The 27932-nt window shown below is 39.5% G+C and overlaps 3 protein-coding genes across 6 annotated transcripts; 1 reads left to right on the top strand and 2 right to left on the bottom strand.

Annotated features, from left to right (window-relative positions):
* Positions 1-1822: 1822 nt before the first annotated feature.
* Positions 1823-6562, top strand: LOC108697035 (trypsin-like). The gene is made up of 5 exons (XM_041570058.1): positions 1823-1925; positions 3063-3222; positions 4250-4509; positions 5259-5395; positions 6278-6562. The coding sequence occupies exons 1-5, from the start codon at positions 1886-1888 to the stop codon at positions 6425-6427; spliced, it is 747 nt and encodes a 248-aa protein (XP_041425992.1). The 5' UTR covers positions 1823-1885; the 3' UTR covers positions 6428-6562.
* A 5831-nt stretch (positions 6563-12393) lies between these two features.
* On the bottom strand, positions 12394-15318 carry LOC108695898 (trypsin-3). The gene is made up of 5 exons (XM_041569074.1): positions 15297-15318; positions 14663-14876; positions 13927-14189; positions 13184-13320; positions 12394-12909 (listed from the first exon to the last, which is right to left on the bottom strand). The coding sequence occupies exons 1-5, from the start codon at positions 15316-15318 to the stop codon at positions 12760-12762; spliced, it is 786 nt and encodes a 261-aa protein (XP_041425008.1). The 3' UTR covers positions 12394-12759.
* Positions 15319-18549: 3231 nt separating this feature from the next.
* On the bottom strand, positions 18550-27456 carry MGC115706 (uncharacterized protein). Of its 4 annotated transcripts, none has more exons than XM_018224624.2 (6): positions 27337-27456; positions 25503-26468; positions 24429-24497; positions 21519-21659; positions 20543-20678; positions 18550-18875 (listed from the first exon to the last, which is right to left on the bottom strand). In XM_018224624.2, exons 2-5 carry the CDS (start codon positions 26431-26433, stop codon positions 20596-20598), a joined length of 1224 nt encoding a protein of 407 aa, XP_018080113.1. In that variant the 5' UTR covers positions 26434-26468; positions 27337-27456; the 3' UTR covers positions 18550-18875; positions 20543-20595.
* Between the last annotated feature and the right edge of the window lie 476 nt (positions 27457-27932).

The raw sequence follows: 27932 nt of genomic DNA, 5'->3' as shown, positions 1-27932 counted from the left end.
TCTATTTTTACAAACAAGTAATTTTGTCCCTCAGATAATTGTATCTGGTTAATTCCAGATTGTGGATTTAATCATTTGGAACCCCTAATGGTACATTCTAATCAACTTACATGATAGATCAATCAAACAGAAAGGCAAACACATTTCCTTATTGAATAAACAAGTTTCGGCCTTCTGCCACCAAGTTGCACCTTGTATTATTCATCCGTTTTATGAATTGTCTTTGGGGATATGGCTGCCACCGACCAGTCCCATGGGTACTATTTCCAAAATAAATCCTTCAAAAAGGATTATAATTTCATTTCAGAAAATAGCATGGTTATGAACATAGGTTTCAAAATCAAAAATGTGTAATTTTTTTGGGTTATGCCTGTCACTATGTTCCATACTCACAGACAGTAGTAGGATATCTGAGATGTTCAAATCAGCCTGTACAAATCTTGACCCTGATTTGCAAACCAATAACTGCTATTTACTGTGACAATTTAAAGCCGATTTGTAACCACTTTTTACTGAATACTTGGTTGTTTCAGTTGGAATGGACTAGACCAGTGATCCCCAACCAGTAACTCATGAGCAACATGTTGCTCACCAAACCCTTGGATGTTGCTCCCAGTTGCCTCAAAGCAGGAGCTTATTTTTGAATTCCAGGCAAGTTTTGGTTGTATAAAAACCTCTCTGCCAAACAGAGCCTCAATGTAGGTTGACAATCCACATAGGGGCTACCAAATGGCCAATCACAGGACTTATCTGGCACCCCAAGAACATTTTTCATGATTGTGTTGCTCCCCAACTACTTTTACTTCTGAATGTTGCTCCCAGGTGAAAAAGGTTGGGGATCCCTGGACTAGACTACACATGAGATAATGTTGAATATGAACATCTCTCCCAACTATATTGCTAAATCAATTAAATAGGATATAATCACTTGACCTAGTGTCACGACCCGCACCCAATACCAGAACAAGTGCCAAGCACCCTGGTCTCTGCTCAGCTTCACCAGTAGTGTGACTACCATTGGGCTTCGGGAGGAGCCCTCAGCCTACTTGGGTGCCACCTGGACTTAACGAGGGGTACAAGGTGAGATGTTCTAGCTGGCAAAGGGGCACGGCTGTTAGCAAAGTCTTTTGGGCCGAAGGTCACGGTACAAAAGGATTAGGCAGAAGGATGGTCAGACAGGCTGGGTCGAGGCAGGCGGATATCAGAATCGTCAGGCAGGCAAGGGTCAAACCGGGTTGTCAATCAAGGGGTTAAGCAGGAAGAGTTGTCGTAGGCAGGCGAGGGTCAGGATACAGAATGCAGAGTGGTCAAGAACAGGCTGGGTCAAACACGGGTAACCAAACAGACAGGATACAGATCAGATGCACAAGGCTCAGGAAACCACTAGAAAACAAGTTCTATCACGGGCATCTGTCTGCAGTCAGAATGGGCCTTTTATAGGGGAAATAATTTGCGCCAAAAAACGTGCACATTTGCGCCTATAAACAACACGCAGTCGCGCCGCGCGCGCCCTAAGAAAGACAAGATGGCGCAGGAAGAGGACCACGCGGCGGGCGTCCCTGCTGCCCCACTAGACCACCAGGGCAGGTAGGTTTTATTACACCTAGAATAGACTAAACTAAACTATTGATTTATTTTTTCCTTCTCAATGATTCTATTAGCTATCCGAATAACTAATGGCAGAAATTGTGGAAAACAATACTCATCTACTGTGACTAATCAAGTCTACGTTCATGACCTGAGAACTTACAGGTGTCTGGAGAAGGTCCATGAGAAGGGACAAGCTGCTCACTTTAAGCTGTCAGCCTATAAAAGATCTCCTCTTTCTGAACAAAAGTCTCTTCAATTCAGTCCAGCTTGAGACTTTCAACCCAACAAACTCACCATGGTGCCTCTCTGGGTATTGATGTTTCTGGCAGTTGCAGGTATGAAGCTGTTAGACATTCACACTTTTATGGGACATTCATTTAAATATTGTAAAGTGTCTTAGGGGCAAATTCATCAAGGGTTAATTAACCCTCGATATTTGACTGGGAATGAAAATCCTTTGAATATCGAAGTCGAAGGATTTTGCGCAAATACTTCGATCGAACGATCGAAGGAATAATCGTAACAATTCGAAGGATTTTAATCCAACGATCGAAGGATTATCCTTCGACCAAAAAAATTTAGCCAAGCATATGGGGACCTTCCCTATAGGCTAACATTGGGTTCAGTAGCTTTTAGGTGGCGAACTAGGGGGTCAAAGTTTTTTCTTAAAGAGACAGTACTTCGACTATGGAATGGTCGAATAGTCGAACGAATTTTAGGTCAAATCCTTCGATTCGAAATTCGAAGTATTTTTTCTTCTATTCCCTCACTCGAAGGAATAGAAGATTGGTTAATGAATTGGCCCCTTAATCTTAGAATTTAAGTAACCTAATTCCAGTCGTAATATTCAATTAATTTATTTATAATAAGGTCTATAATTAATTATCACCTCGTGATATTCTGAGACAATTTGCAACTGGTTTTCATTTTTTTATTATTTACGTTTTTTTAAGTTATTTCGATTTTTATTAAGCAGCTCTCCAGTTTGCAATTTCAGCCATCTGCTAGTTAGGGTTCATACTACCATAAACATGCATTGATTTGAATAAGAGACTGGAATATGAATAAAGAGGGCCTGAATAGAAAAATGAGTAATAAAAAGTAGCAATAATAATAAACGTGCAGCTTTTACAGAGCATTTGTTTTTAGATGGGGTCAGTGACCTCCGTTTTTGGCGATAATGCCATTTTCGCGCCGAATCACGCAAATTCGCGCCTGCCGAATAAATTCACCCATCACTACTGAGCAATAACCAATGGACTTTGTTGTCACTGGAAATTCTTTCTGATAAGGTTTCAGTTTTGGCCTAAATATGGCATTAATCAAGTCGTTATCATAAAAACATAACATCTTGCAAAATTGACAAGAGTCGTCAGATCTGGAGTACAGGAATGGTGCTATAACTAACTCAACAATGTATGTAAAAATCACACCTCTCACAATGCTATGTCTGTTATTATTCTTATTTCCAGCTGCAGTTCCTCTGAATGATGATAAGATTATAGGGGGATATGAATGCACCCCTCACTCTCAACCCTGGCAGGTTTATTTCACCGTTGATGGAGACCGCTGGTGTGGGGGTTCCCTAATCTCACCAAGGTGGATTATTTCTGCTGCACATTGCTACGTGCCGTAAGTATATAACGATGATCTTTCCAATATAACCATTGTACAGTAAATACTACATGCCAATTGGTTACTACGACTTTTCTTAAATGACCCCTTTTTTCTTATGTACCTCCTTACCTCTTTCTTCACCATAATCAATTTTTACTATGCTGTAGATGATGATATTCTGAGACAAATTGCAGCTATCTGGTGGCTAGTATCTAATTTTACCTAAGCAACCAGGCAGTGATTTAAATCAGAGACTGAAAGGCAAATAGTAGAGGGTCTAAACAGATAGATAAATAAACGTATCAATAAAATTGTATCCTCACAGAGCAACAGTTTTTTTTAGAAGCAGGAAGGCGGTAGAAGAAGAAGGTGAATAGCTCCAAAACCATAACAAATAGAAAATGATGACCAATTCAAAAGTTGCTACGAATAGGGCATTTATTAACACATTAAGGGGCAGATTTATCAAGGGTCGAAGTGAAAATTTGAGTTAAAAAAATTAGAATTTCAAACTAATTTTTCTGTACTTCGACTAAGGAATAGTCCAAAATCGAAAATTCGAATTTTGAAATTTATTATGTACTGTCTCTTTAAAAATTCGACTTCAATCCATTCGCCATCTAAAACCTGCCGAATTGCTGTTTAAGCCTATGGGGGACCTCCTAGAACCTATTTGGAGTCAATTGGTGGACTTTGAAAAATCTAAGTTTTTTGGTGGAAAATGCGAATGCGCGATTACGTCGATTCATATGATTCAAATTCGACCTATTCGACTAAAAAAAACCATCCGATTTGATTTCAGTTGGTCTTTTTGAATTCGAATTTCGAAGTTTTTCAAATTCGAAATTCGACCCTTGATAAATCTGCCCCTAAAAGTTAACTTAAAGGTGAACATCCCCTTTAAATTCTTCCCACCAATGAAAGCATGGTCATGGGGCAAGTTCCCCCACATCCTATAGTAAAGGCATAAGAAATGGCTCTCACATGGGATTAGCTTCTATTAATCCTGCTTCTGCACTGACTGTTTCTTTCTTTTATCCAGACCTGAGACCATGGTTGCTCACCTTGGAGAACATGACCTTAATAAAAAGGAGAGAAGCGAGCAGCACATCCAAGTAGAGAGCATCTACATGCACCACGGCTACAATGAGCATACTGATGACAATGATATCATGTTGGTTCAACTAGTGGAACCTGCTCAATATAATCAGAATGTTCAGCCCATCCCAGTGGCAAAAAGCTGCCCAAAAGCAGGGACTGAGTGCCTTGTGTCTGGCTATGGAAATCTGCTTGCATATGGTGGTAGGTATTAAATTCCTTCTCCACCACAGACAGTCTCATGGAAAATAAAAAATAATTTTACTAAATTTTAATCTAGCATAAGATTTGTCCAATCTAGTGATGGGCGAATTTATTCGCCAGGCGCGAATTCGCGGCGAATTTGCGCGTGTCGCCACCAGCGAATAAATTTGCGAAACGCCCGCGAAAATTTGCGGCAACAATTCGCCGGCGTCAAAAAATTTTCTTACGAAAAACGGACGCCGGCGCCAAAAACGGGTGCCGGCGTCGAAAAAACGGGCGCCGGCGTCAAAAACGAGACTCCGGCACCGTTTCGCGAATTTTTCGCCATTTCGCGAAATTCGCACGAAATTCGCGAATTTTTCGGCGAAACGGCGCAAATTCGCCCATCAATAGTCCAATCTCCTGCAGGAAGAATAATGTGAGAGAACCAGTTTGTGTTACAAAGCCCTACAAAATGAAAGTAAGTTTCAGTGTTCAAGAGCAAAAAAACAGCAAGTCCGGTTGAACTGACTTATTACTATAGATATACCATGACCTGGATGAATGAGAGCCTTCCTTGATATTCTTTTTAAAAATAAATTATTGCAGAATTTTCAAAGTACATGTAAATACCGCACATACAGCACTTTCATATTCCATGGTCACTCCTTGAGGGATATAAAATGTATATATATATATATATATATATATATATATATATATATATATATATATACACAATGCAATAAACTGTATATCATTGCTTACAGTGACGTACGCTGATCAGTTGCAGTGTCTGGATCTACCCATCCTGTCTGAATCCAGCTGTAAGGCTTCATATCCCAGGCAGATTACTGAGAACATGTTCTGTGCCGGCTTCCTAAAAGGTTTAAAGGATTCATGCCAGGTATGGAATAAGAAGAGAAAGAGATAAATATGACCTCATTTATGAAGTGCAAGTGCAGGAATGCTAAGAATTGCTGAGTCCTCTCTTCCCTTCCTTTGGTGCCGGTTTAAATATTGGGTGCAAGGGAGCCCTGTACTTACCGCTTACAAGAAGCAGATGCTCTTGCTCTGACTGATGCACAAAATAAGTGTATGCCAGGAAATGTCCATGTGCTGCTGGCCTGGCCTAGAAGTCAGAGAAACAGTTGTATGCACAAAGTGGCATAAGTAGTGATGGGCGAATTTGGACCGTTTGAAATGCGTGAAATTCGCGAAACGTGCAAAAATTAAAGAAACATCAGTTTTTCTGGATGACGGTGTTCGTTTTTGGCAAAATTGCGCTGGCGTCCATTTTTTTACGCCGGCAAATTTTTGCTGGCGAATTCACGCCTGCAAATTTTGCTGCAAATTCACGCCTGGTGAATAAATTCGCCCATCAGTAGGCTTAAGTATAGAGCAAGCAGAAGGTACCAAGGGTTGCGGAGAAGAGGGGAGTTCAGACCACGGGTGCTTCTTCTATAGATGCCGGGAGCTGTCTGGCATTGGACAAGCAGTAGGCGGGTGGTAAGGTAACTGTGCAAGGCCCCTCTGAAGGTTATCCAAATGCATGGACCCACATGATGACTGCTTTTATAAAGGTGATAGAGCTCCAAGTTGACTTTTAATCTCCTCATATTTTGTGTCATGCAAAACAAAATTAGAATGGATCACATTGCTAAGTGCCATTATTCTGCATTGTATAACTGTAACATTTACTTACTATAATTCTCTTTACAATGGGTAATGTTTCTATGTTTTTTTTTAAACATCAATTTTTTTGTATGTATTTCTCTTTTTTTATTAGGGTGACTCTGGTGGGCCACTGGTTTGCAATGGAGAACTCTATGGAGTGGTCTCATGGGGAAGGTACTGTGCCAGGGAGGATTCTCCAGGAGTGTATGCTAAAGTCTCTAACTATCTGGGCTGGATACAGGATATCATAGAGAACAACTAAAAAAAAGCATCAGACTTATATAAAGTAGATTGAAGTGATTATTTCATACAATATATACAGTACCATGTAAATGTGTCATTCTATGTGTTAAATGTCAAAAGCCACAAATAAAAATAAAAACAACTTGAGGCATCAGTCCAGTTTTCATTTTTTACCTTTATAATGTATTTATCAGACAATGGTATGCACTGAAATGAGAGAAAGTGGTAAACAGGGGGCCCACTTGAATTAGTGTCAATCCAGTATTTTACTTTTTCAAAACAGTCTAGAAGATACTGTGATATAGAGGATGGTATGATAATTGATAACCAAGCACTCCTATGGGATTTTTTGAATCGTATTTAGCAAATGTTGAATTCTAACTTTTACCCATATAATTCAATTCTAATGATCCCATGGTAATGAATAGAATTGAACTTGATGGAATTATGGGGTCCGTTTACTAAAGTGCGGTAAATCTGACTTTAAGTTTCCGCATGTTATCGCTGAGAATATTTTTACGCCAGAATATTCGCAGCGACTAAGTTTACTAAACAGCGATGCGCTCAGAAGTCCTTGCGATCACTTGCGGTAACTACGTTAATGAACCTGCTTACGTTAGTGGTAATTTTAGCGAGTTGCAAATTTTCTGGCGAAAAATTATGTTTTTGCGAATGTTTATGCTATAAAATAGTCTTGTTTTATGGCGGTTATTATGGCAATTTTTACTGTAACATTTATTGCCAGAAATGCATCTTCAAAACTCATAAACTTTATTGACTAATGATTATACCATCCAACAACATCACCAGAGAAACACCAATCAAACATGTCTGCATCATATAAACCCTTCTGCCAATAGAATCATATGAACAAGAAATCATACCAGTCAATCTCTTTGCTTCATAGAAATGCACAGTTTAATGTCGCCAATCACAATGAAAACAAAAAAGTGTAGAGGCTGACGAATCCTTGGACTGTGATGCCGCTGCCAATAATACGACTCTGAGCTGAAACTGCTGCTGTTGCACCAGATAGAAGCAGAAGCCAAAACATCCTGTCAGCAATAGCTACAGATCTCTCTCTCCTGTCAGCAAAGAATGATGGGTAAAAAAAACAGTATTATGGGATGTTTCCTGCCCCTTGAGAATTTTCTGGCGAAAAAAATACTTTAACGCCACTACATAGGTGGTGGTAAATGTTTGAGAATATCCAGGCGTTAATTTTGTCTTTAGCACATTTCACTGTTTAGTAAACCGGACGTTAATGTGTACGTAGCGTTATTTTCAACGAATGCGATAACTGGCGAACAATTATTCTTGCGCAAGAAAATTCGCAAATTTATATTTACCGCAGGTTAGTAAACTGGCAATAACATATTAGGTGAAAATTCTGTCTATATATGGTGCGAATATTTTTAACGCACTTTAGTAAACCGTCCCCTATGTCTTTTTTCAACCAAAATAAACGATGTAACTAGGTAACACACGTGTAGTATTTCCAAGCCGTGTGCTCACCTCTGTGTCCGCTGCGCCTGGGCCCCAATTAAATAGTACTCAATGAAGGGATTAGTACTCAAATAGTACTCAATAAAGTTCACGCAGGGCATATTTATTTGCATATAGAGTACGAGTTTTAAAGGGATACTGTCATGGGAAAAAAACATTTTTTCAAAATGAATCAGTTAATAGTGCTGCTCCAGCAGAATTCTGCACTGAAATCCATTTCTCAAAAGAAAACGAAAAACATGTTTTTTTCAAAACGCATCAGTTAAGAGTGCTACTCCAGCAGAATTCTGCACTGAAATCCATTTCTCAAAAGAGCAAACAGATTTTTTTATATTCAATTTTGAAATCTGACATGGGGCTAGACATATTGTCAATTTCCCAGCTACCCCAAGTAATGTGACTTGTGCTCTGATAAACTTCAATCACTCTTTACTGCTGTACTGCAAGTTGGAGTGATATCACCCCCCCCCTTTTCCCCCCAGCAGCCAAACAAAAGAACAACGGGAAGGTAACCAGATAGCATCTCCCTAACACAAGATAACAGCTGCCTGGTAGATCTAAGCACAGCACTCAATAGTAAAAACCCATGTCTCACTGAGACACATTCAGTTACATTGAGAAGGAAAAACAGCAGCCTGCCAGAAAGCATTTCTCTCCTAAAGTGCAGGCACAAGTCACATGACCGGGGGCAGCTGGGAAATTGACAAAATGTCTAGCCCCATGTCAGATTTCAAAATTGAATATAAAAAAATCTGTTTGCTCTTTTGAGAAATGGATTTCAGTGCAGAATTCTGCTGGAGTAGCACGCTTAACTGATGTGTTTTGAAAAAAACATGTTTTCCGATTACAGGATCCCTTTAAGTACGATTCCCCCTAAACACATAGAAGCACATTTATTAAATGTCAAATTGTATTTAACCCAAAATATTCAAGTTTTCAAGGATATTTTCCATTCAAAACTCAAATTTTCAGGTTAAAAATTAAAAACTCAAGTTTTTCTGGCTTAAAAAAAATTAATTATTATACCCCGAAGCTAGAAATAGCTTGAATCCAAAAATATTCCCACTAAAATCTGTTGAGTTCACGTAGGAGTCAATGGCAGAGGTCCCTTGAACCATTTGAATATGTTAATAGCAGCCATGAAGTTTAAAGGTTTTTATTTAGTGGTTTTCGCTCAAAAACTCAATCAAATTCACTGATTCGAGTTCTTTCCATTTGAGGTATAAAAAAACCTTACAAAGCTCTAAAACTTGACCTATGATAAATAAACCCCCTAAAAATATTCATAAATTACATAGGAGTTTGTGTGAGCGTGGCCACTGTGGGTGCTCGTTTTGCAGGAATATATCGTTGGTGGTAATTTAAAATACAGGTATGGGATCTGTTATCCGGAAACCAATTACAGGCCATCTCCCATAGATCCCATTGTATCCAAATAATCCAAAATTTTCAAAAATGATTTCCTTTTTCTCTTTAACAATAAAACAGTAGCTTGTACTTGATCCCAACTAAGATATAATTAATCCTTTGGAGGCAAAACAATCCTATTGGGCTGATTTAATGTTTAAAGGGATACTGTCATGGGAAAAAAAAAAATTCAAAATGAATCAGTTAATAGTGCTGCTCCAGCAGAATTATGCACTGAAATCCATTTCTCAAAAGAGCAAACAGATTTTTTTATATTCAATTTTGAAATCTGACATGGGGCTAGACATTTTGTCAATTTCCCAGCTGCCCCAAGTAATGTGACTTGTGTTCTGATAAACTTCAATCACTCTTTACTGCTGTACTGCAAGTCGGAGTGATATCACCCCCTCCCTTCCCCCCCCCTCCCAGCAGCCAAACAAAAGAACAATGGGAAGGTAACCAGATAACAGCTCCCTAACACAAGATAACAACTGGTAGATATAAGAACAACACTCAATAGTAAAAACCATGTCCCACTGAGAAACATTCAGTTACATTAAGAAGGAAAAACAGCAGCCTGCCAGAAAGCATTTCTCTCCTAAAGTGCAGGCACAAGTCACATGACATGGGGCAGCTGGGAAATTGACAAAATGTCACTACCCACTCCCCTGCAAGTTCCATCCCCTTCATAACCCATCAACTACAATTTTACATTTCTTGAGCCCCCCCCTCTACCATGCAGGACCCCCTGTACCCCATGATGACAGCTCTTGGCATTACAACTTGACTCCATTTGAAGAGTTTTATGATATAGGTATAATGCAAAGGGGGTAATTTAAAGGAGAACTAAAGCTTAACTAAAGAAGTAGGCTATAAATGCTGTACATTATGTGTTGGACTTCTGTACCAGCCCAAGGCAACCACAGCACTTTAGCAGTAAAGATCTGTGTCTATAAAGATGCCCCAGTAGCTCCTTATCTTCTTTTCTGCTGATTCACTGCACATGCTCTGTGCTGCTTTCACTTACTGAGCTTAGGGACCCACTCATAATATACAGTAACATAGAATTGAAATGTCACAACATATGGCTGATTATTAATAATATAGATAATTACTACATGGCAGCACAGAAACCAATGCAATTAGCATCAGAATTTAATAATCAGCCCTGTAGCATCAGCTTATATTACAGACCAACCTCATTTTCTGCTTGATAATTAGTGACGACCCCTAAGCTTAGCTTCTCAACAGCTGCTCAGAGCCCACTGAGCATGTGAGTGTCACAGACACTTTCCAAGATGGTGACCCCCTGTGACAAGTTTGAAGTCCTGGATCATTGCTGCTATTGACAAGCTGAAACTTTAGGCTGATTAAATAAGTTCAGTTTATAAAATCATTTTTAGGGTTTAGTTCTCCTTTAAGGCAAGCGGTCCACTTGTTTACTATAAAAACAGCAACAATCAAGGCAGCAATAATAAAGCAGGCTTCAGGTAACCCAGTTTTGCAGTAAGCAGTCGCTGACCCATTCCTATAACACAAGCTGGTAAAACCCCTGTAGATCCCAAGAGGAAGTAAAAACCCCTCATAACCTTTATGCCTTTATGACAAAGCAATTTTGGATACTAATCTTTGCCTAGAAACTGGAGGAGAGTTTTAAACAACATGACACCAGTGACATCTACTGTCAAGATGTCAAATAGCTGACAAATGTAAGCAGAAATGTATACAGGCAATGTAATGATATAGGGTCTGTAACTTTGTTGTAACTTTGCGAATGTATTCACCGGGGGTGAAAGGCGGAAATTTGCTGCGAATTCACGCCTGGCTAATAAATTCGCCCACTACTAGATGCAAGTGCTTAAAGGGGTCCTCCACCAAAAATCTGTTTTTTTTCTTAATTCTGAGCAACTTTCATTTATATTCATTACATATTTCCAATGGTTTTAACATTATTTGTAAATATAATTGCTAATGAAAGCAGCGTTTATCCCTTTCTGTTCTCTAGGCCGGACCCTTAAAACAATGTAGTTACGGTAGTCTTTAAATCAGCATTTATTAACTGGCTTGCGGCATTGTCTCAGGAGTCAGAAACAGGAGGGCAGAGAATGTAGGCAGATGCTGCAATCCAGTTTGTAAACATCCATTCTATAAAACCATGGAACATTTGCTAAAATTTGTAATTAATGTATATATTTGGAAAGTAAATTAGAATGACGTTTTCTATCACTGTGCAAAAAAAATATTTTGGGTAGAGTTACCATAATATAATTAGTAAGTAAATATACAGGTATGGGACCTGTTATCCAGATTGCTCGGGACCTGGGGTTTTCCGGATAATGGATTTTTCCGTAATTTGGATCTTGATACCTTCAGTCTACTAGAAAATAATTTGAACGCTAAATAAACCCAATAGGCTGGTTTTGCCTTTAATAAGGATTAATTATATCTTAGTTGGGATTAAGTACAATCTACTTTTTTATCATTACAGAGAAAAAGAAAACAATTTTTAAAAATCTGGATTACTTGGATAAAATGGAGTCTATGGTAGGCGGACTTTCCAAAATTCAGAGCTTCCTGGATAACGGGTTTCCGGATAACGGATCCCATACCTTTATTACTTCTTTGATGTCAGAAAACTGACAAATATATTTCAGTGATGAAACAGCCTGCCTACATGGAGACACCTTTGAGATGTTGCTGTTATGCAAAATTAACCTCTACTTTAAGTTGGTATACTGTGTTTAAAATCTGTACATCTTTTCTTAGTTCTTAGTTCTTGGGTGATGATCGCAGTTGCCTCAAAGCAGGTGCTTATTTCTGAATTCTAGGCTTAGGTGCAAGTTTTAATTGTACAAAAACAAAGTGTAATGCCAAGAAGAGCCTCCTGTAAGATGCCAGCATAGGGGATACCAAATACCCAATCATAGACCTTATTTGGCGCCACCCTGGGACTTTTTTCATGTTTGTGTTGCTCTTCCACTCTCTTCATATTTGAATGTGGCTCACGGGTAAAAAAGGTTGGCGACCCTTGTTCTATGCCATTAACTAAAAAAAATTATTTGCACATAAAAATTATGCCTCCGGTTGTTTTTTATTCATTATTGTTTAAAATGGTACAACAACAGTGTATTGTGCATAATATATCCAAATATATTTAGACGATTGTAGACTGGATGCTGGGGGCTCGTCTACAGCAGCTGAAGAGACAGGCCCTTACATAGAAAGCAAAACAACATACTGAGAAATACTTATGGCATCCTCATACCCCACCAATGGTCTTGATTCAGATGGGACAGTCATGAATCACAGACCCCAATTGGAAAAATGGGGCTTAGGTAACAGTGATTAGTAGGGATATAACATCATTTGTTTGGCAATTGATTTTCAGAAGGTTGGGAGGTATGTGTTCTGAACTGAGAATGTGATGAGCTGAGCTTCTTAATTTTCCTCCGTAATGTCATTTACCCAGTCTATATAATTACAGACTTTAGTGTACACTCCTGGAAATCCTTTGTCGGCACAGCCTTTTCCCCATGAAACCACTCCGGAGAGTTCTCCATCACAAACCAGTGGCCCACCAGAGTCACCCTAATAAAAAGGACAACAAATAGACAGATGAGTAGAACCATTATTTAAAAATATATATATATATATACATAGATATAAATTGCTGGATACCTTCTCTGCACACCGATAAGGTGGTAAATGACATGGTACAGGTGCAAACTATTTACACCGCAGGCTGCGTCAATGTTCAACAAAACACTGGAGCTAATTTACTAAAATAGGTGATAAATTGGACTATGACAGATACAAGTGTCCTCTCAAAGCAACTGTTAAATTGGTCAGTTTATTTACTTGCCTGGCAGGAATCTTTGCCACCTTCCTGGAAACCAGCACAGAACATGCTGTTTGTAATGCCATCACCATAGGAAGCTTTGCAGCTTTGTTCAGGCAGGACAGGTACATTCAGACATTGCAATCTATCAGGGAACTCTCCTGCAAGAAGCATGACATCTAATTACTAGTCTACTTCACATCTCACTGCCATAAATATTTCTACAATATAGATTCCCAAACTATTGTGGTGACCCCTTTATAAAGTAGATTGTCTGAATTAAATCCAGCAGTAGTGATTCACATCTATACATACATTATTATTATTATATTATATATTCAGGATGGAATGGCATTTTGAAAACATTGCCAGAAAGGAATGACTCAAATAATATTAAAGTAGGTATATTCAGCAATGGAAAGAGAAGCCTGACAGAGGGGAGAACACTGTTAAGACAGACTATTGGTCCTCAGGAAACGGGGACAGATGGTAAGCTAACGCCAGTATGGCTTCCCAAACAGCTGATATAGGGGTACAGCTTGAAAATAAATTCATGTATCTTGAACTTGTTCTGAGCTACATATTGGATCACATTCTTAAAAAAACTCAATTTTAGTCATCATTTTTAATATTTTCTTGACATTTCTTTTCCTGACAAATTATTATTGATGCTTACTGCTATATTATATTTTCTGCTTGAAAGCATTGCCCCAATCCCTTTAATTTTACACTATCATGTTTTGGTAACAGCAAGAATGGTTACTTACCAAACAAACCTGGACGCATATTTCCATAACCAGACACAACGCACTGAGTCCCGTTTCTTGGGCAGCTATGTGCCAGTGGGATGGGTTGAACATATTGATTGAACTGAGCTGGTTCCACTAATTTAATCAACATAAAGTCATTGTCAATATTATTGCTATTGTATTTATAGTGCTGAAATGCTTTCTCCACCTGGATTCTTTGTACGGTTCCTTCTGTCATGGAAACGTTGTGCATGCCAATATTAGCCACCACGTACCTTGGTCTATAGGAAAGGAAGGAAGGAAGGAAGGAAAGAAAGAAAGAAAGAAAGAAAGAAAGAAAGAAAGAAAGAAAGAAAGAAAGAAAGAAAGAAAGAAAGAAAGAAAGAAAGAAAGAAAGAAAGAAAGAAAGTGTAAGTTGTTTTTAGTGGATATAAAGACAATAAAAATAGGAATAAAGGCAAGAGGACCTGGTGCTGATTCATTAACAATAAAACTAACCAAAACTAATAGACCAACCATCAACAGTTCCTATTCTATGGAAGTGCAGGGACATATTACACAATGACTATGAGAATTTTTCCTATGATTAAAATAAATAAAAAGATAGGGTAGAGGTTTTAGTGCAATTATTTTGGCAAGAAATGTATGAGATAAGGGTATCAGATAAACATTTCTTTAGTAAACGTATTCAGTATATTGCAATGCCTTTTCAACTCAGGTTATTTCAGAAAAACCAGTATCGTCCTTTACTTACAGCATGTAGCAGTGAGCAGCGGAAACAATCCACCTTGGTGCAATCAATGACCCCCCACAAAAGAAGTTCCCTTTGTAGGTTAAGTGCACTTGCCAAGGCTGGGAATGAGGGGCGCACTCGTATCCACCGACAATCCGGGATTCATCGAGGGGAGCAGCAGCTGGTAAGAAATAATACCTAATAAAGCCATAGGATTTGCACAGAGCTGGGAATTCTTAAAAAAGGGGTCAATTTTACATCACAGTTTAAAATTGTATCCATCAGATCTCGAAAAGAAATTGTTAGACTGTGAGGTAACATTATTCCTTTATGTTCCAAATCTGCAAACTTTATAGTATTAGTATTTAAACGGCATGAACATTTTTTCTTTTAATCCAGATATATCTATATATATATATATATATATATCTTTGTTACAACAATAAAGCTTGTAGAATACCCAGAATTTTCCTTAGAGACACTTAAAAGACCAGTGGAGTAAATCTCCATAAAATTTTTACTACTAGGAACAACAAAGTCCAGATTGAAATCATGGTGTTCATTTTTTGGGTCGTCAGTCACGAGCTGGACTGGATCGAAAAGGACCGTTCATTAGAACGAGTGGCCCATTTATAGGCTGAATATCAACACAAACTGAACAGCTGGTTCCTTTCCATGGACCATTTCCCGACACCTGTAGGTTCACAATGACAAAGTCCTGTTTGTAATTATTTACAGTAGTAGTCACTGATGGTATTTTTAGTAGTACCATTTTGACCTCGTGTAAGACAAAACTCAGTAAAGGAAAACCTTTAGAAATAGTCAGGCAATTTATTCTTACATAATACAACATAACAGTTTTGTCTGGGTAAGCTGTTGGAGTAACACACAGAATGTCAGCCAAGGATTTACCAAAGACACACCTCTTGGTCCAGGCATTATATAGCTTTCAGAAGGCTTTTACAATAAGTGTGACAAGGGTTTCACAGAAATACCATACATAGTCTGACTCCTCCTTGTACAATTAATGTCTAAATGATTTACTTAGTCTTACATGTTATCAAAGGAATGTTGTAACATACTGTGCCTAGCTCCAACGGTCCACAGCCTCGCAATCAGCTATCGGCTAACCAAGGCCATTGTGGTATTTCCAGTAATTTGAGCAGCACTTCAGCAGTAAGGGGCCCCCATCAGACAGACTGGCGTTATACTGACACTCTGGAATTTAGAGTGATGATCTTTTGTTTGTATGGCCTAGTATAAGCTATATGAGTGACCATTGTCCACAGTAGACCATTAGTCCTTAAAGTCCATCCTGCCTTGGGCCTTATAGCGTTATGGCGTCATAGAGGGCGGGGGTGACAAATATCAACCCTCTGACACTATCCATTCGTCATAAAGGGTCTATTTTTGAAACCTTAAGTTTTTTTTATTCTTGTCATAATAGCTTAATTATAAATATTGTATTATTTTTATGTTTTGATCATGTCTCCTCTATATGCACATTACATATGTCAATCAATTACATGCACATTACCTCTGTAGCAGCACTGGGTGCAGGAAGCTTGATGATTAGCTCATATATTGCAATGTAGTCTATGACTGGCACTATTTAGCCTGGTGGAGACACATCAACAATATTGTTGTGAAATTTGCATGAATAAAGGGGAGGGGACAGGGGCAACAAATGGCAGTGGGCCTAGGGGCGTCCCCTATGTAAATCCGGCCCTGGGCTTATCCCCCTTTGTGTCTTCACCTCTGTGAAACTATCACAGTGGAAAAACCATAGATAATACAGTTACAGATTTTTGGGTTTGAGAGCTCCTATATATATGATTCCTTGTATAGGTTGCAGACAGTGTCCTAGTGTCATCTAGGGCAGGTAATTTGTGCATTTCATGCAGTTTTTGTCTAAGGGGAATTTCAGATCTAAAAAATTAGATATCAGTGATGCAGGAAGTTATTTTAGCCCCATAGACCAGTCCATGAGCTGCTAACTTAGGGTGGACAAGCCCAGTGTTTCCTCCTAATATTGGCCCTTTACTGTTTTAAATGCATTCCTATATGAACCTCTTTTAATCACTCACTTTTTATTAATTTTTTCCATTTTAAACCATAATTTTTCCCAAAGAAACGGTACAGATCAAAGAATTAATTGAATGCTCGCAACCTGGGGTTTTCTGGATAAGGAATCTTTCTGCAATTTGCATCTCCATACCTTAAGTCTGCCACAAATCATTTAAACAGCAAAGAAACCCTACAGGATTGCTTTGCCACCAATATGCATTCATACAGCTTAGGTAGGATCAAGAACAAGGTACTGTTTTATTATTACCGATTTTTAATCATTTGCTTAAGATAGACTTTATGGGAGATGGCCTTCCCATAATTGTAGCATTTTCTGGAAAACCGGTTTCTTGATAAGGGATGTCATACCTAAATTGGCAGATTGAGATAACAAAGTTGCTGCACGATGGATGGTCAGCAGAAAGCAAACAATTGGTCTTCATCATAATGAATAATTTTAGAGAACAGTGCCAGTGTTCCATTTAACATTTCCAAAGATTCTTGGAAATGGGTATTGGCAACTGGTGCAATTTCCATTACTAAACACAGAGTGCAGTGTGTTTCTGAAGTTATTTCCATTAAATACTGTATTTAGCTGGCTGGCTGTCTCCTTAGGTGATGGATTCTAGGACTTGAAATTCCTCTGCTTTCCATAGTGTGTGGCTCTTTTTAAAAAGCAGAAGCACCTCAAGCGCCAAATTCCATCATTTCACAATAAAACATGGTGAGGAAGGGTTTGCATTACATTGTAAGCAGAAGAAAGGTTGGAAAAAAGTTTGTACAAGTCAGAGAGACGATCTTGGTTTCCTTGCAAGCTGTGGAAACAGTTTATCTCACAGAATTCAGATAGCGGTTATTTTTTCTACATAACCCCAATTGAATAAGCTTTTATCAGAAGGGGAAAATAAATCATGAGCAGAGAATTGGGGGAAAGACATTGGGAACTAAAAAAAAAAGAAACATGTTTAGGTCAGGACAGTTGCCATCTTTGATGGTGCTGCCCAAAGTCTACTGGAGAAGACCACGAGAAGTTACACAGAGCAGCAGTGTATCAATGGACATGGGGCTAGACGCGATGTCCATTTCCCAGATCCCCCCCCAACCACGGGACTTGATAAACTTCAGTCACTCTTTACTGCTACACTGCAAGTTGGAGTGATATCACCCCTCCCCCCAGCAGCCCATTAACAGAACAATGGGCAGCTAACCAGATAGCATTATATACACACAGTATTAATTTCTAAATAATCTTACACTGGCTTCTACAAATAACTCCAGATCTTAAATACATCACACAATGAAGGGGAGAAATATTAGGACCCAAAACTCAGCTTTTTCCTGCTTGGTTGCTATTCTCATGTCTACCACTGGGGGGGGGGGTGTGGCTAGGGACAACTTGGTTTGTGTTGAAGTACAGGTTTGTGACCTGTTATCCAGAATGCTCGGCACCTGGATAACAGATCTTCATACCTTAAGGGTACACATGCAGATTTTGCAAGAGGTTTTGGCGCAGTGGTGCTGACCACCGTGTATACACTGGTATTATTGTGCCATTGCCTATGCTTAAACCACTAGCGTATCTATGCGGAGGTCAGATTTTTTTTAATAAACCGCGGCGTGAATCCTCCCGAAACATGTGTGTCCGTAGCTTAATGCTTAATATCTATATTTTCCTTAAGCTTCCAGTTTCTCTGTATCTTTGAAACATTGCATCCTAGGAGAGGAATGTTTGGTTACTGGGATTTTCTACTTGATATTCTACAGCTAGGTATGTTAGGCTAACCAGCCATCAGCACAATTAATATGTGCAGTAATATAATAAACGAGGTCCAGACAAAGGATTATGGCTCAAAAGAGCTTATCATTTATTTGAGGAACAACAAAAAAGTTTAAAACAAAACTTGTCATTTCATTAATTTCACTTTTCAGTTTTCATGAGTTATTTTTATATTTTATTACAAATTCATTTATTATTTGAAATACATTAAACATATTTAAAAGAAGGTTAGAACATAGTAGATCTGATGGTTAAACCCAGTTGCTCTGTTGATATGGGTAAAGATGGCCATAATAATTTGGCATGGGGAATTGTAAAGGGAAGCTGTTGCTGTTTTTTTATTTCCCGAGCCATTTGGTAGGTGGCACCATAATCTTGTGGAAAGGAACCCTGTGGAAAAGGAATTCTGTTACATATTTGTTATCTGTTCCAAAAACAAGTTTACATAAATGGTGTCAGGAACAGGGTCAGTGCCTACTCTTTTTGCAAGCACCCTACCCATGTATTCCATGGTCTTTACCCTTTAGTCTGCCTAATGCATCCAAAAGTGCCACTGCTAAATCTAAATGTCACCATTAATCCTAGGGTTTACTAAATGACACACACTATGAGTTTCTGTAATATTGTAACGAAAAATTTAAAAGGAGAAATAGGGGCCCATTTACTTAGCTCGAGTGAAGGAATATAGGAAAAAAAACTTCTAATTTCGAATTTTTTTTGGCTACTTCGACCATCGAATGGGCTACTTTGACCTTCGACTACGAATCGAAAGATTCAAACTAAAAATCGTTCGACTATTCGACCATTCAATAGTCGAAGTACTGTCTCTTTAAAAAAAAACTTTGACCCCCTAGTTCGCCACCTAAAAGCTACCGAAGTCAATGTTAGCCTATGGGGAAGGTCCCCATAGGCTTAGCTATCTTTTTTTGGTCAAACAAAAATCATTCGATTGATGAATTAAAATCCTTCGATCGAACGAATAGCGCTAAATCCTAACTGCGACAGTCGAATATCAAGGGTTAATTAACCCTCGATATTCGACCTTAAGTAAATTTGCCCCATATTGTGTGAAACTGAAAAACAAGAAAGTGGCAGGTCCTTATACTCTGAGATATAGAAGGAAAGTGCCTAAAAAACAATAGTTTCAAGTTTATTTATTGAAAATCTGTGCTACTTCCTGCCACCTCCTTTCCCAGGCTGTGCAGGGGAGCCGGCAGCACAATGCACTGTAGGATAGCTACACTGACCTGATTGGCTCCTACTGTGCTTCTTGCAGGGATCATTAGGACACACCCTTCACTTGAAACACAGAGACCATAGCAAATCTATAGGGAGCTCCGATAAAGGGTCAATTTTTTGAAGACAATATTTTTTTTAGCCTATAGCAAAAACAAGCACCATGTATTATTCATTATTGCCTGCAAAATTATTTTTTAATTATAGATATGTCTCCTTTAAGGCAAGACATAATGTTTCGATTTAGTTGAATACAAACAAAGATGGAACTCCTTTTACATATTCAAAAGAGGGTAGCAAGACATGCAGGTTTCAGGTTCAGCATTTAGCCAAACTTTTTATGTAGCATATGGTATTCAACCCCCACCCACAAAAAAAGTCACATTTAGTTGTCCAGAGCTTTAAAAATAAATAAAATAAATAAAAAATCACATGAATTTCAGAATTCAATCGAACCAAATCCGAACTGATTCTGCCCCATGCAAACCCTGCAAAAATTGCTGTTATTCAGCCAAATCACAAAGCAAATCTTGGATTTTGTGCATCCCTGCTTGCCATTATTTTAAACTCTATTTTAAGCAACACATTTCCCAGTAAGTGACTGCTGGCAGGAAATCAAGTTTTGAACATCACAATTCTCTTTAAATACCATGGTTGTCCAAACACACCATTGGCCAAGGAAACAAATATCTGTTTTTCTCTCCTACAATGAAGTTGTGCATTATTAAAGCCCTACATGGAGCTCTTCATACTGTCAGCCTACCTAGCTGGTGTCTCTAATGCTATATTCCAATTATGGTCATGCAAGAGGTGATACTCACTGGAATTTTGTAGCATTCACATACTCCAGATCGCATAGAACACTTGGCCCAGGTTAGAACCCAAGGAAACAGGTCTCATCAAACTGTGTAGAATGGCAGCAGGGCATTATACATGGACAGACTGACCCAAACAAGCCTAGGAAAGAGGAAAGAGTTGGATACACAGCACTGATTCTCATTTAGACAAATTTTAATTGTAGGGTTGCTCCCCTAAAGGTTTCTCCAACGTGCCTCAAAGATCCCTCAGTTTTTCTGGACACTCAATAGACTTGTAAGCCAAGGTGATAATGAATAGATCATGATAATGGCACAGTAAAATAACTTGCATGTACTAAAAAAGTTCATGGGGTCATTGACATAAAGGTTGGGTGTTTTTAAAGTGAGGATACAACCAAAATCGCCTGTTAGAAGTCCCCCTTGAGGTCTAAGAACATTTAAACATCTAGAAAAAAATACTGTTTTATTATTACAGATAAAAAAATAGATTTGACTAAAATGGACTCTATGAAAGAGTTTTCAGGGTTTCCAGATAAGAGATCCCATACTAGTATCAAAGTGCCCAAAATAATAAGCCAATGATTAAAGGGGTGTTGCCGAAATGCATTAGGCAATAGGCATCCATTACATAGCAGCTACTTGTGATTTTTTAATGAATAGTGTTTTTTACTTTATGAGGGAGTGTGCCCTACATAAGTTTTCTGGTTCTGAATGGTCACAGTTCTGCTTGAATGCAGACACACTGAATCCTCTGCTGTCCCTCTGAGATTGGAATAATTGGAGCAGGGGTGAGTCGAAATTGTTTTTTGAGTTGTTACTAACCCCACTAGTGCCTAAGGGAATAGTATGAAAATGGCAGCATGGGCTATTTTAACAAATTCACATAAAAAAAAAGTACAAAAATCCTTTTTTTTGCTTGTGATCGTACTATGAAATGCACCACTTTATAATTTGAAGGACATATACAGTTTGTTCTTACATGTCTTAATATCAGCAAAACAGTTAATGATATTGGAAGTCCATGAAACAGGACCATATGGTATCTGCCTCCAGCTAGTCAAAGTGCTTGGTATGTTAGCCATATTGCTAGTTAAGTCTTGAGGAAATGGCTGGGTAACCACTGTCAAGAGAAAAGAAACATGAGGAACAATAAGGAACCTGCAGGTAGGCCATGCCACTCAGAAAGTATTAACAGAATTGCCAGGAACATCAAGCTTTACAGAATTTTATTTGGAAGCTTCTACCCTGCAATCGAAACTGTAGATCAAGGGTCCCCAACCTTTTTTTATCCATGGGCCACATTCAATTGTTAAAAGATTCAGGGAGCAACACAATCATGAGGGTGCTATAGAAGGGATCTGTGGACTTGCAGCTTACAGGAGACTGTTTTGTAGTACACATAGTTTTTATGAAATTAAAGCTTGCTTCCAAGTCAGAAATTCAAAAAAATAAGCACATGCTTTGAGGCAACTTGGAGCAATATTCAAGGGGTTGGTGAACAACCTGTTGCTTACAAGCCACTGATTGTGGATGACTGCTGTAGATCATCTCTGTGCAATATCTTCCCTCTGGCATGTCTGAAGACCTTATCTGCCAGGGTTTGGTACTGCAGTGGATGACGATTTTTAGCTCCTCTTCACTCCATGCTGCTTCAATATTTTGGGATACCAGCCTTAAAGGAGAACTAACCCCACTAAGAGAGAGAGTCCCCATTTTATAGCCCCCAGTGGCCCCCTCCCTCCCCACATAGCCCACTACTTGATAAAAGCATTGCAGAAAGTTGCACAGACCTCTCCATGAAGCTCACAGGTGCCATCTTCAGTTTTTTTCGGATCCTCTTTTTCCCTTCGGCTATCTATGGTACTTTCCTGTGCAAAAGCTTAAGTGTTGGTGTTCCTTTAGCAAACGTATCTGAAGATACTGGAGATGGCACCTGTGAGCTTTTCTGTGCTACTCTGCATCGAGATGTTTGTGCGACTTTCTGCAACACTTTTTAAAGTAGTGGGCTATGCAGGGAGGAAGCGCGGGGGGGGGCATAGGGGGCTAGTAGATGGGGACTCCCTTTAGGATAGCAGAGTGGCCATGGCTTGTATGATCTGTCTGTCTGTTTGGCATACAGGGAGTTCACATACCTTACTTCATTGTACCACATAATGATTTTTTCCTTTCTTCTCACTAGTAAAGAAGCTGCTATGTTATTTGTAACTCTGTGGCCTCTGTTATCAAGGTGATAGCATAAAGCATTAACTAAAACAACAGCCAGGGTCGGACTTTGCTGGCGGGACACTGGAAAAAACCCAGTGGGCCCTATCAGCCCAGGCACAAACCCAGCTGGCACATCCCCAGGCCAATGATTTCCAGCCCAGATGCGCTGAAAGTAGGTTTAATTTACGCAAGCTCGGGGGATGGCCACATTGGGGGCGTAGGGGTCCTGCGGGGGCCCCTGGGGCAGCAGCCCTGGAGGGCCCTCCACCCACCAGTCTGACCCTGGTACTGGCAGCCTTAGTATAATGTCCAAGTCTCTAACTAGATTGAAGAATATAAATTGTGCAGACGTACAGGTCCCAGTACTGGCCTAGCCACACGCCAACAAATACTTTTAAACAAAATGGAACACCAGTAATTTGTTGTGCTTCAAATGGGGCAATCCCAACTTTTATTGCAAGGTGCTTTAGACACTGAACACCCGATCAGACGTTTGTGATAGTGATAGTGTACCAGTAAGAGTATGTGCAATTTATAGCAAATATCACAGTGCCCATAGTTGGGTAAACATAATTTTGTTAAAATCAGCAAGTTGTTCACAGTGTATAACTACAACTCTTAGTGTATGGATAAGTCCAATAAAAGTCCAGTGAATCAACAATTTACATGGTTCAGTGTTTGCTTAAATATCATTCAATGCATAAGAAGTGAGTTTAGTATACAATTATAATCTCCTCTCAATAACAGTGAAAATCTTCAAAATATCAAAACTATTGCTAATTATGGGTTAAGTGAAAAATGTTTATAATAACAAAAAAGGTTAGATAATACATGTTTATCAAACTATTAAAAGCCTTAAAGGAGAACTAACCCCCCCCCCACTGGCCCCCTTCCTGCCTCCCCCTGCACAGTCTTACCCCTGATTTCTGTCCCCTCTAGAAATAGTGACAGCACATGCAGAGTGAGCGCAGTGGAGCTCACGGCCGCCATCGTCTTCTCTTCGGTAATCTTTGTGAAGTGAGCGGCGTAATGGAGCATGCACAGTTGGATCAATCTTCCGGTTTGCGACAACTGCGCATGCGCCGAAAAAGACAGAAGTTGCCGAAGGGGAGGAAGAAGACATGAAGATTACCAAAGAGAAGAAGATGGCGCCCGTGAGCTCCGCTGTGCTCATTCTGCATGTGCAGTCACTTTTTCTAGAGGGGACAGAATTTAGGGGTTAAGGTGGCCATACACGGGCCGATAAAAGCTGCCGACAGACCGAGTCGGCAGCTTATTGGCCCGTGTATGGGGCCCCCTGATCGAGATCTGGCCGAAAGTCGGCCAGATCTCGATCAGATGGGACTAAAAATCCCGTCGGATCGCTTCCGCATCTGTTCGTTGATGCAGTCCCGCAATTGATGCAGACCACCTGTTACTATTCGTTAGGATCCGATCGTTGGGCCCTAGGGCCCACGATCGCATCAGCCCGATATTGCCCACCTCAAGGTGGGCATATCGAGGAGAGATCCGCTCGTTTGGCGACATCGCCAAACGAGCGGATCTCTCGGGGTATGGCAGACTTAAGACAGTACAGGGAGGGGGGGCAGTGGGGACTGATCACCATGTGGGATTTAGTTCTCCATTAAGACATTATAACTACAGCTAAATCAAACCCTCAATTAGCACTTATACATTTACTCACTGACTAGATGGTAGAAGGGCATCTCCATCTCACTTGTATGATACAAAACAATGTTCTCCTTCTCCAATGCTGTAACAAAAAAAGAGGAATACAATTATAAAAAAACTGCTTAATCCCCAACTCTCATTTAAACCCTTAGGGGACAATGTTTCCAATCTCCATATCCAGTATGCTTCTCTGTGTAATAATTTCTTCTTAATGTCTCTTTGGTTTGTCTTAACCTCTTCTTGGACCTTCCAGCATAATTGGGATACATCTAACTAAACACTGTACTTAGTGTATGCCATGTTAACCTGTAGAACCACCCATCATTAAGAGGTTACAATAAACATGTAGATATAATTACAAGATTATTTGTCTAACTGACGATCACTGAATAAAGATGACAATAGGACTTTCACTGAGGCTTGCAGGGTTTATGGGCTTAAAGAGATCAAATATGAATTGGATAATGGTTTAGCAGGGAAGCCATATACAATCATGATTTGGTTAAAAAAAAAAAAAAAAAAAAAAAAAAGGTATTTAACCAAGGGTGCATTTCTATTGCTTTCTGAGGAGTAGAAGAATTTTCTTTATCTCGTGAACCTGGATTGACATTGTTTTCTGGGGTCTTGTGCACCTATTTTAGGGCAGAGACACACGTTGCTATTTCAGGAGATTAGTCGCCCGGCGACAAATCACCTCTTCTTCGGGCAACTAATCTCTACAAACTGCCTTCCCGCTGGCTAGAATGTAAATTGCCGGCAGGATGGCACTCGGAGCGCTTCCTTTTCTGAAGTCGCCTCAACAGGAAACTTCGGGTGTCATTTGGAAAGCCAAAATGATCAGAGTGCCATCCCGTCTGCGATTTACATTCTAGCCAGGAGAAAGGCAGTTTGGGGGAGATTAGTTGCCCTATGAAGAATCGATTTGTCACTGGGAAACTAATCTCCCAAAATAGCAACATGTGTCTCTGCCCTTAGAGGTCTACACTACAGGGACTAAAACACATTTTATTGACCTTTTTCTATGCCTATGTAAGACTTGGCACACAATGTGGAAAATATTCAAAATTAGTAATGCACAGCTGCCCACCTGGATGTGCTGATTGAAGGACTGGCATCTGCATAACTGGCACAGGAGGTGCTCTCCATTTAGTCACTAATGGTTCTATCATAGGCACAGATCTGAGAGACTTGGATGTCTCTACATGCACAGATGTAGGCTCCTTTGTCGCGACAGGTATAGGTTCTGTTACCTGCACAGATGTGGACCCAGATGCAGATCTTTGCAACTGCACAGATGTAGGTTCTTGTGCTATGACAATGTTATGGGTCTGCGAGGGTACAGGCACCTGTGAGGGCACACACATGCTACTAGATGTAGGCTCCTCAGCAGGTACTTGCAACTGTACAGAAGGTAGCGGCTCCACAATCATAGATGTAGTTTCCTGACAAGGCAAAGATGGTGAGGGAGAGGTAGAGACCTGATGAGGTTCAGAGGAAGGTATGTTAGTGGGTACAGGGACCTGCATTATAGTATTCACATTCTTAGATGTAGGCATTTCAGCAAGTATCTTCGAGGATGTTGGTGTAGACATATAGGTAGTTACCTGACAAGGCAACTGTATAGACAGAGATGGGGGTGTCTGAATAAGATCTGTAGATAACTGACCAGATACCGGCTCTGGCACAGATTTAAGCATCTGTTCGTCCCCATTTGTTTGTGTCTGCAAGGGCATAAATGTTGGCATAGGAGTCAACTTAGATACAGGAACCTGCATGGGAACAGATGCAGGCAGTTCTGATGACAATGAATCTGGCCCCTCCATGGGCAATGTGATGGGCCCCTGAGTGGGCATACAGACAATCTCTGGCATGGACATAGTGGCAGGCTCTGAGGAGGGCAAAGAGGCTGGTCCATATGTAGGTATCTGCATAGATATACAAGACTGTGTAGATATATTCTCCTGGTCAGGTACCTGCATAGGCATGTATGGTGGCTCCTGTATAAGCTTTGTGGCCATCTTCAAGTTGATTATTCACAACAGGTACCACGTATCTATAATAAAATCAGAAATACAATGTGAAAATCTGCACAGAGCCTGTAATAACATTGCTCCACTAAACCTCTTAGACTCACCAACACATTTGTATGAAAGGGGCCCTATGTCCTGGCAGGCATTTGTTTGGAGAAAAGATTTTATCAATCTATTCAGCTTGACTCCCAAAATATGTTTTACTCCAGTTTCAGTTACTTCACTTTTGTGAATCCCCTCCCAGGTCCAAGGTGGTCAAAAAAATGGAGTTAGAGAAAATACACCATTTAGTGCTGTATGAGGAATTGCCTCTAATTTTGGGGTCCAGTGACTGCAGTACTGCCCTGCACAGTGCATTTCCCATAGCAGCCTATATAAATGTAAGTACATAAAAAGAATACAACACATGTGGAGCTGCAGAGATATAAAAAAACAGTCCAAAACAGAGAATATACTGCATGATGTATATATGTCTATACAAAAAGCATTGCAAGGACTATAGCAGGGGCTGCACAGTCTCACCATTGAGTGTGTTTGTGAGTTACTCACTCGTATGGGATCTGTTATCCAGAATGCTTGGGCATGAAGACCATGCCTAAAATGACTATTTTATGTTTAAATTAGCATGATGCAGACCTTGATATTCTAAGACAATTTGTAATTGGTCTGCTTTTTAATTATTTGTGGTTTTTGAATGATTTAGATTTTTGTTTAGCACTTCTGTGGTTCAGGACTTCTGGATCTCTCTGAATGCTATGATCCAACTTACCCTAGCAACCAGGCAGAGTTTTAAATGCGAAAGTCAACAACACATAGGGAAAGGTCTGGAAATATTTAAATCATAGAACAAATTCACATTGTCTCCCTACAAGCAAATGGAATACAACTTACCTTGCTGCATACAGCCTTGCAACTCCACACTGGTCCTTTCCAATTGTAATTGGATTTAATAAGCATCAGGTGATAGGCAGCCACGATTGTGTGATCTACATAAGGGCTCTTACTGACGAGCAGTTGTAGCAGGGATTGTTTGTCCATATATTGCAATATAGTTAAGCTTCCTGGCCAACTAACTAGTTGACGTAGTTGGCCAGCTTAAATATATTGCAATATATGGAAAAACAATCCCTGTTTTGTTTAAAGGGTAAGGCATTTTTCAGTAGCAGTATGCACAAAATGTCTCTGTCTTAAATATATTGATAATGGGTTGAGTGCAGAGGACTCTTGTATTTGTCTATATGTACTTTGTGGTCACAGCCTCATTGCACCCCCGCCTAATGGTTTTAAAAATTAGTGGTGAGCACAACTTTCCCTTGATATATATATATATATATATATATATATATATATATATATATATATATATATATAATGTATAATTGGGGTTTCACTATATGTTACTGTAGTGCTAGTCAAATAGTTTCCCAAAAGGCCCTTTGCATCACAACCTCTGTAGACTCTACAGAACTGTCATGGATGAACTGACT

The sequence above is a fragment of the Xenopus laevis genome, chromosome 7L, assembly GCF_017654675.1.
Source record: "Xenopus laevis strain J_2021 chromosome 7L, Xenopus_laevis_v10.1, whole genome shotgun sequence".
Taxonomy (NCBI): domain Eukaryota; kingdom Metazoa; phylum Chordata; class Amphibia; order Anura; family Pipidae; genus Xenopus; species Xenopus laevis.
This window is presented reverse-complemented; position numbering and strand designations above follow the sequence as displayed.

Coding starts and splice junctions, on each gene's coding strand:
- LOC108697035 (XM_041570058.1), top strand. CDS start 1,886: ATGGTGCCTCTCTGGGTATTGATGTTTCTGGCAGTTGCAG. Junction 1,926..3,062: donor GATGTTTCTGGCAGTTGCAG/GTATGAAGCTGT, acceptor TCTTATTTCCAG/CTGCAGTTCCTCTGAATGAT. Junction 5,396..6,277: donor GTTTAAAGGATTCATGCCAG/GTATGGAATAAG, acceptor TTTTTTTATTAG/GGTGACTCTGGTGGGCCACT.
- LOC108695898 (XM_041569074.1), bottom strand. CDS start 15,318: ATGGAAAGGAACCAGCTGTTCA. Junction 14,877..15,296: donor GGAAAGGAACCAGCTGTTCA/GTTTGTGTTGAT, acceptor CCCTTTTTTAAG/AATTCCCAGCTCTGTGCAAA. Junction 13,321..13,926: donor TATGCGTCCAGGTTTGTTTG/GTAAGTAACCAT, acceptor TGCTTCTTGCAG/GAGAGTTCCCTGATAGATTG.
- MGC115706 (XM_018224624.2), bottom strand. CDS start 26,433: ATGGCCACAAAGCTTATACAGGAGCCACCATACATGCCTATGCAGGTA. Junction 24,498..25,502: donor CCTTCAATCAGCACATCCAG/GTGGGCAGCTGT, acceptor TTTTTGTTACAG/CATTGGAGAAGGAGAACATT. Junction 20,679..21,518: donor TTTTGCTGATATTAAGACAT/GTAAGAACAAAC, acceptor CCTCTTTCCTAG/GCTTGTTTGGGTCAGTCTGT.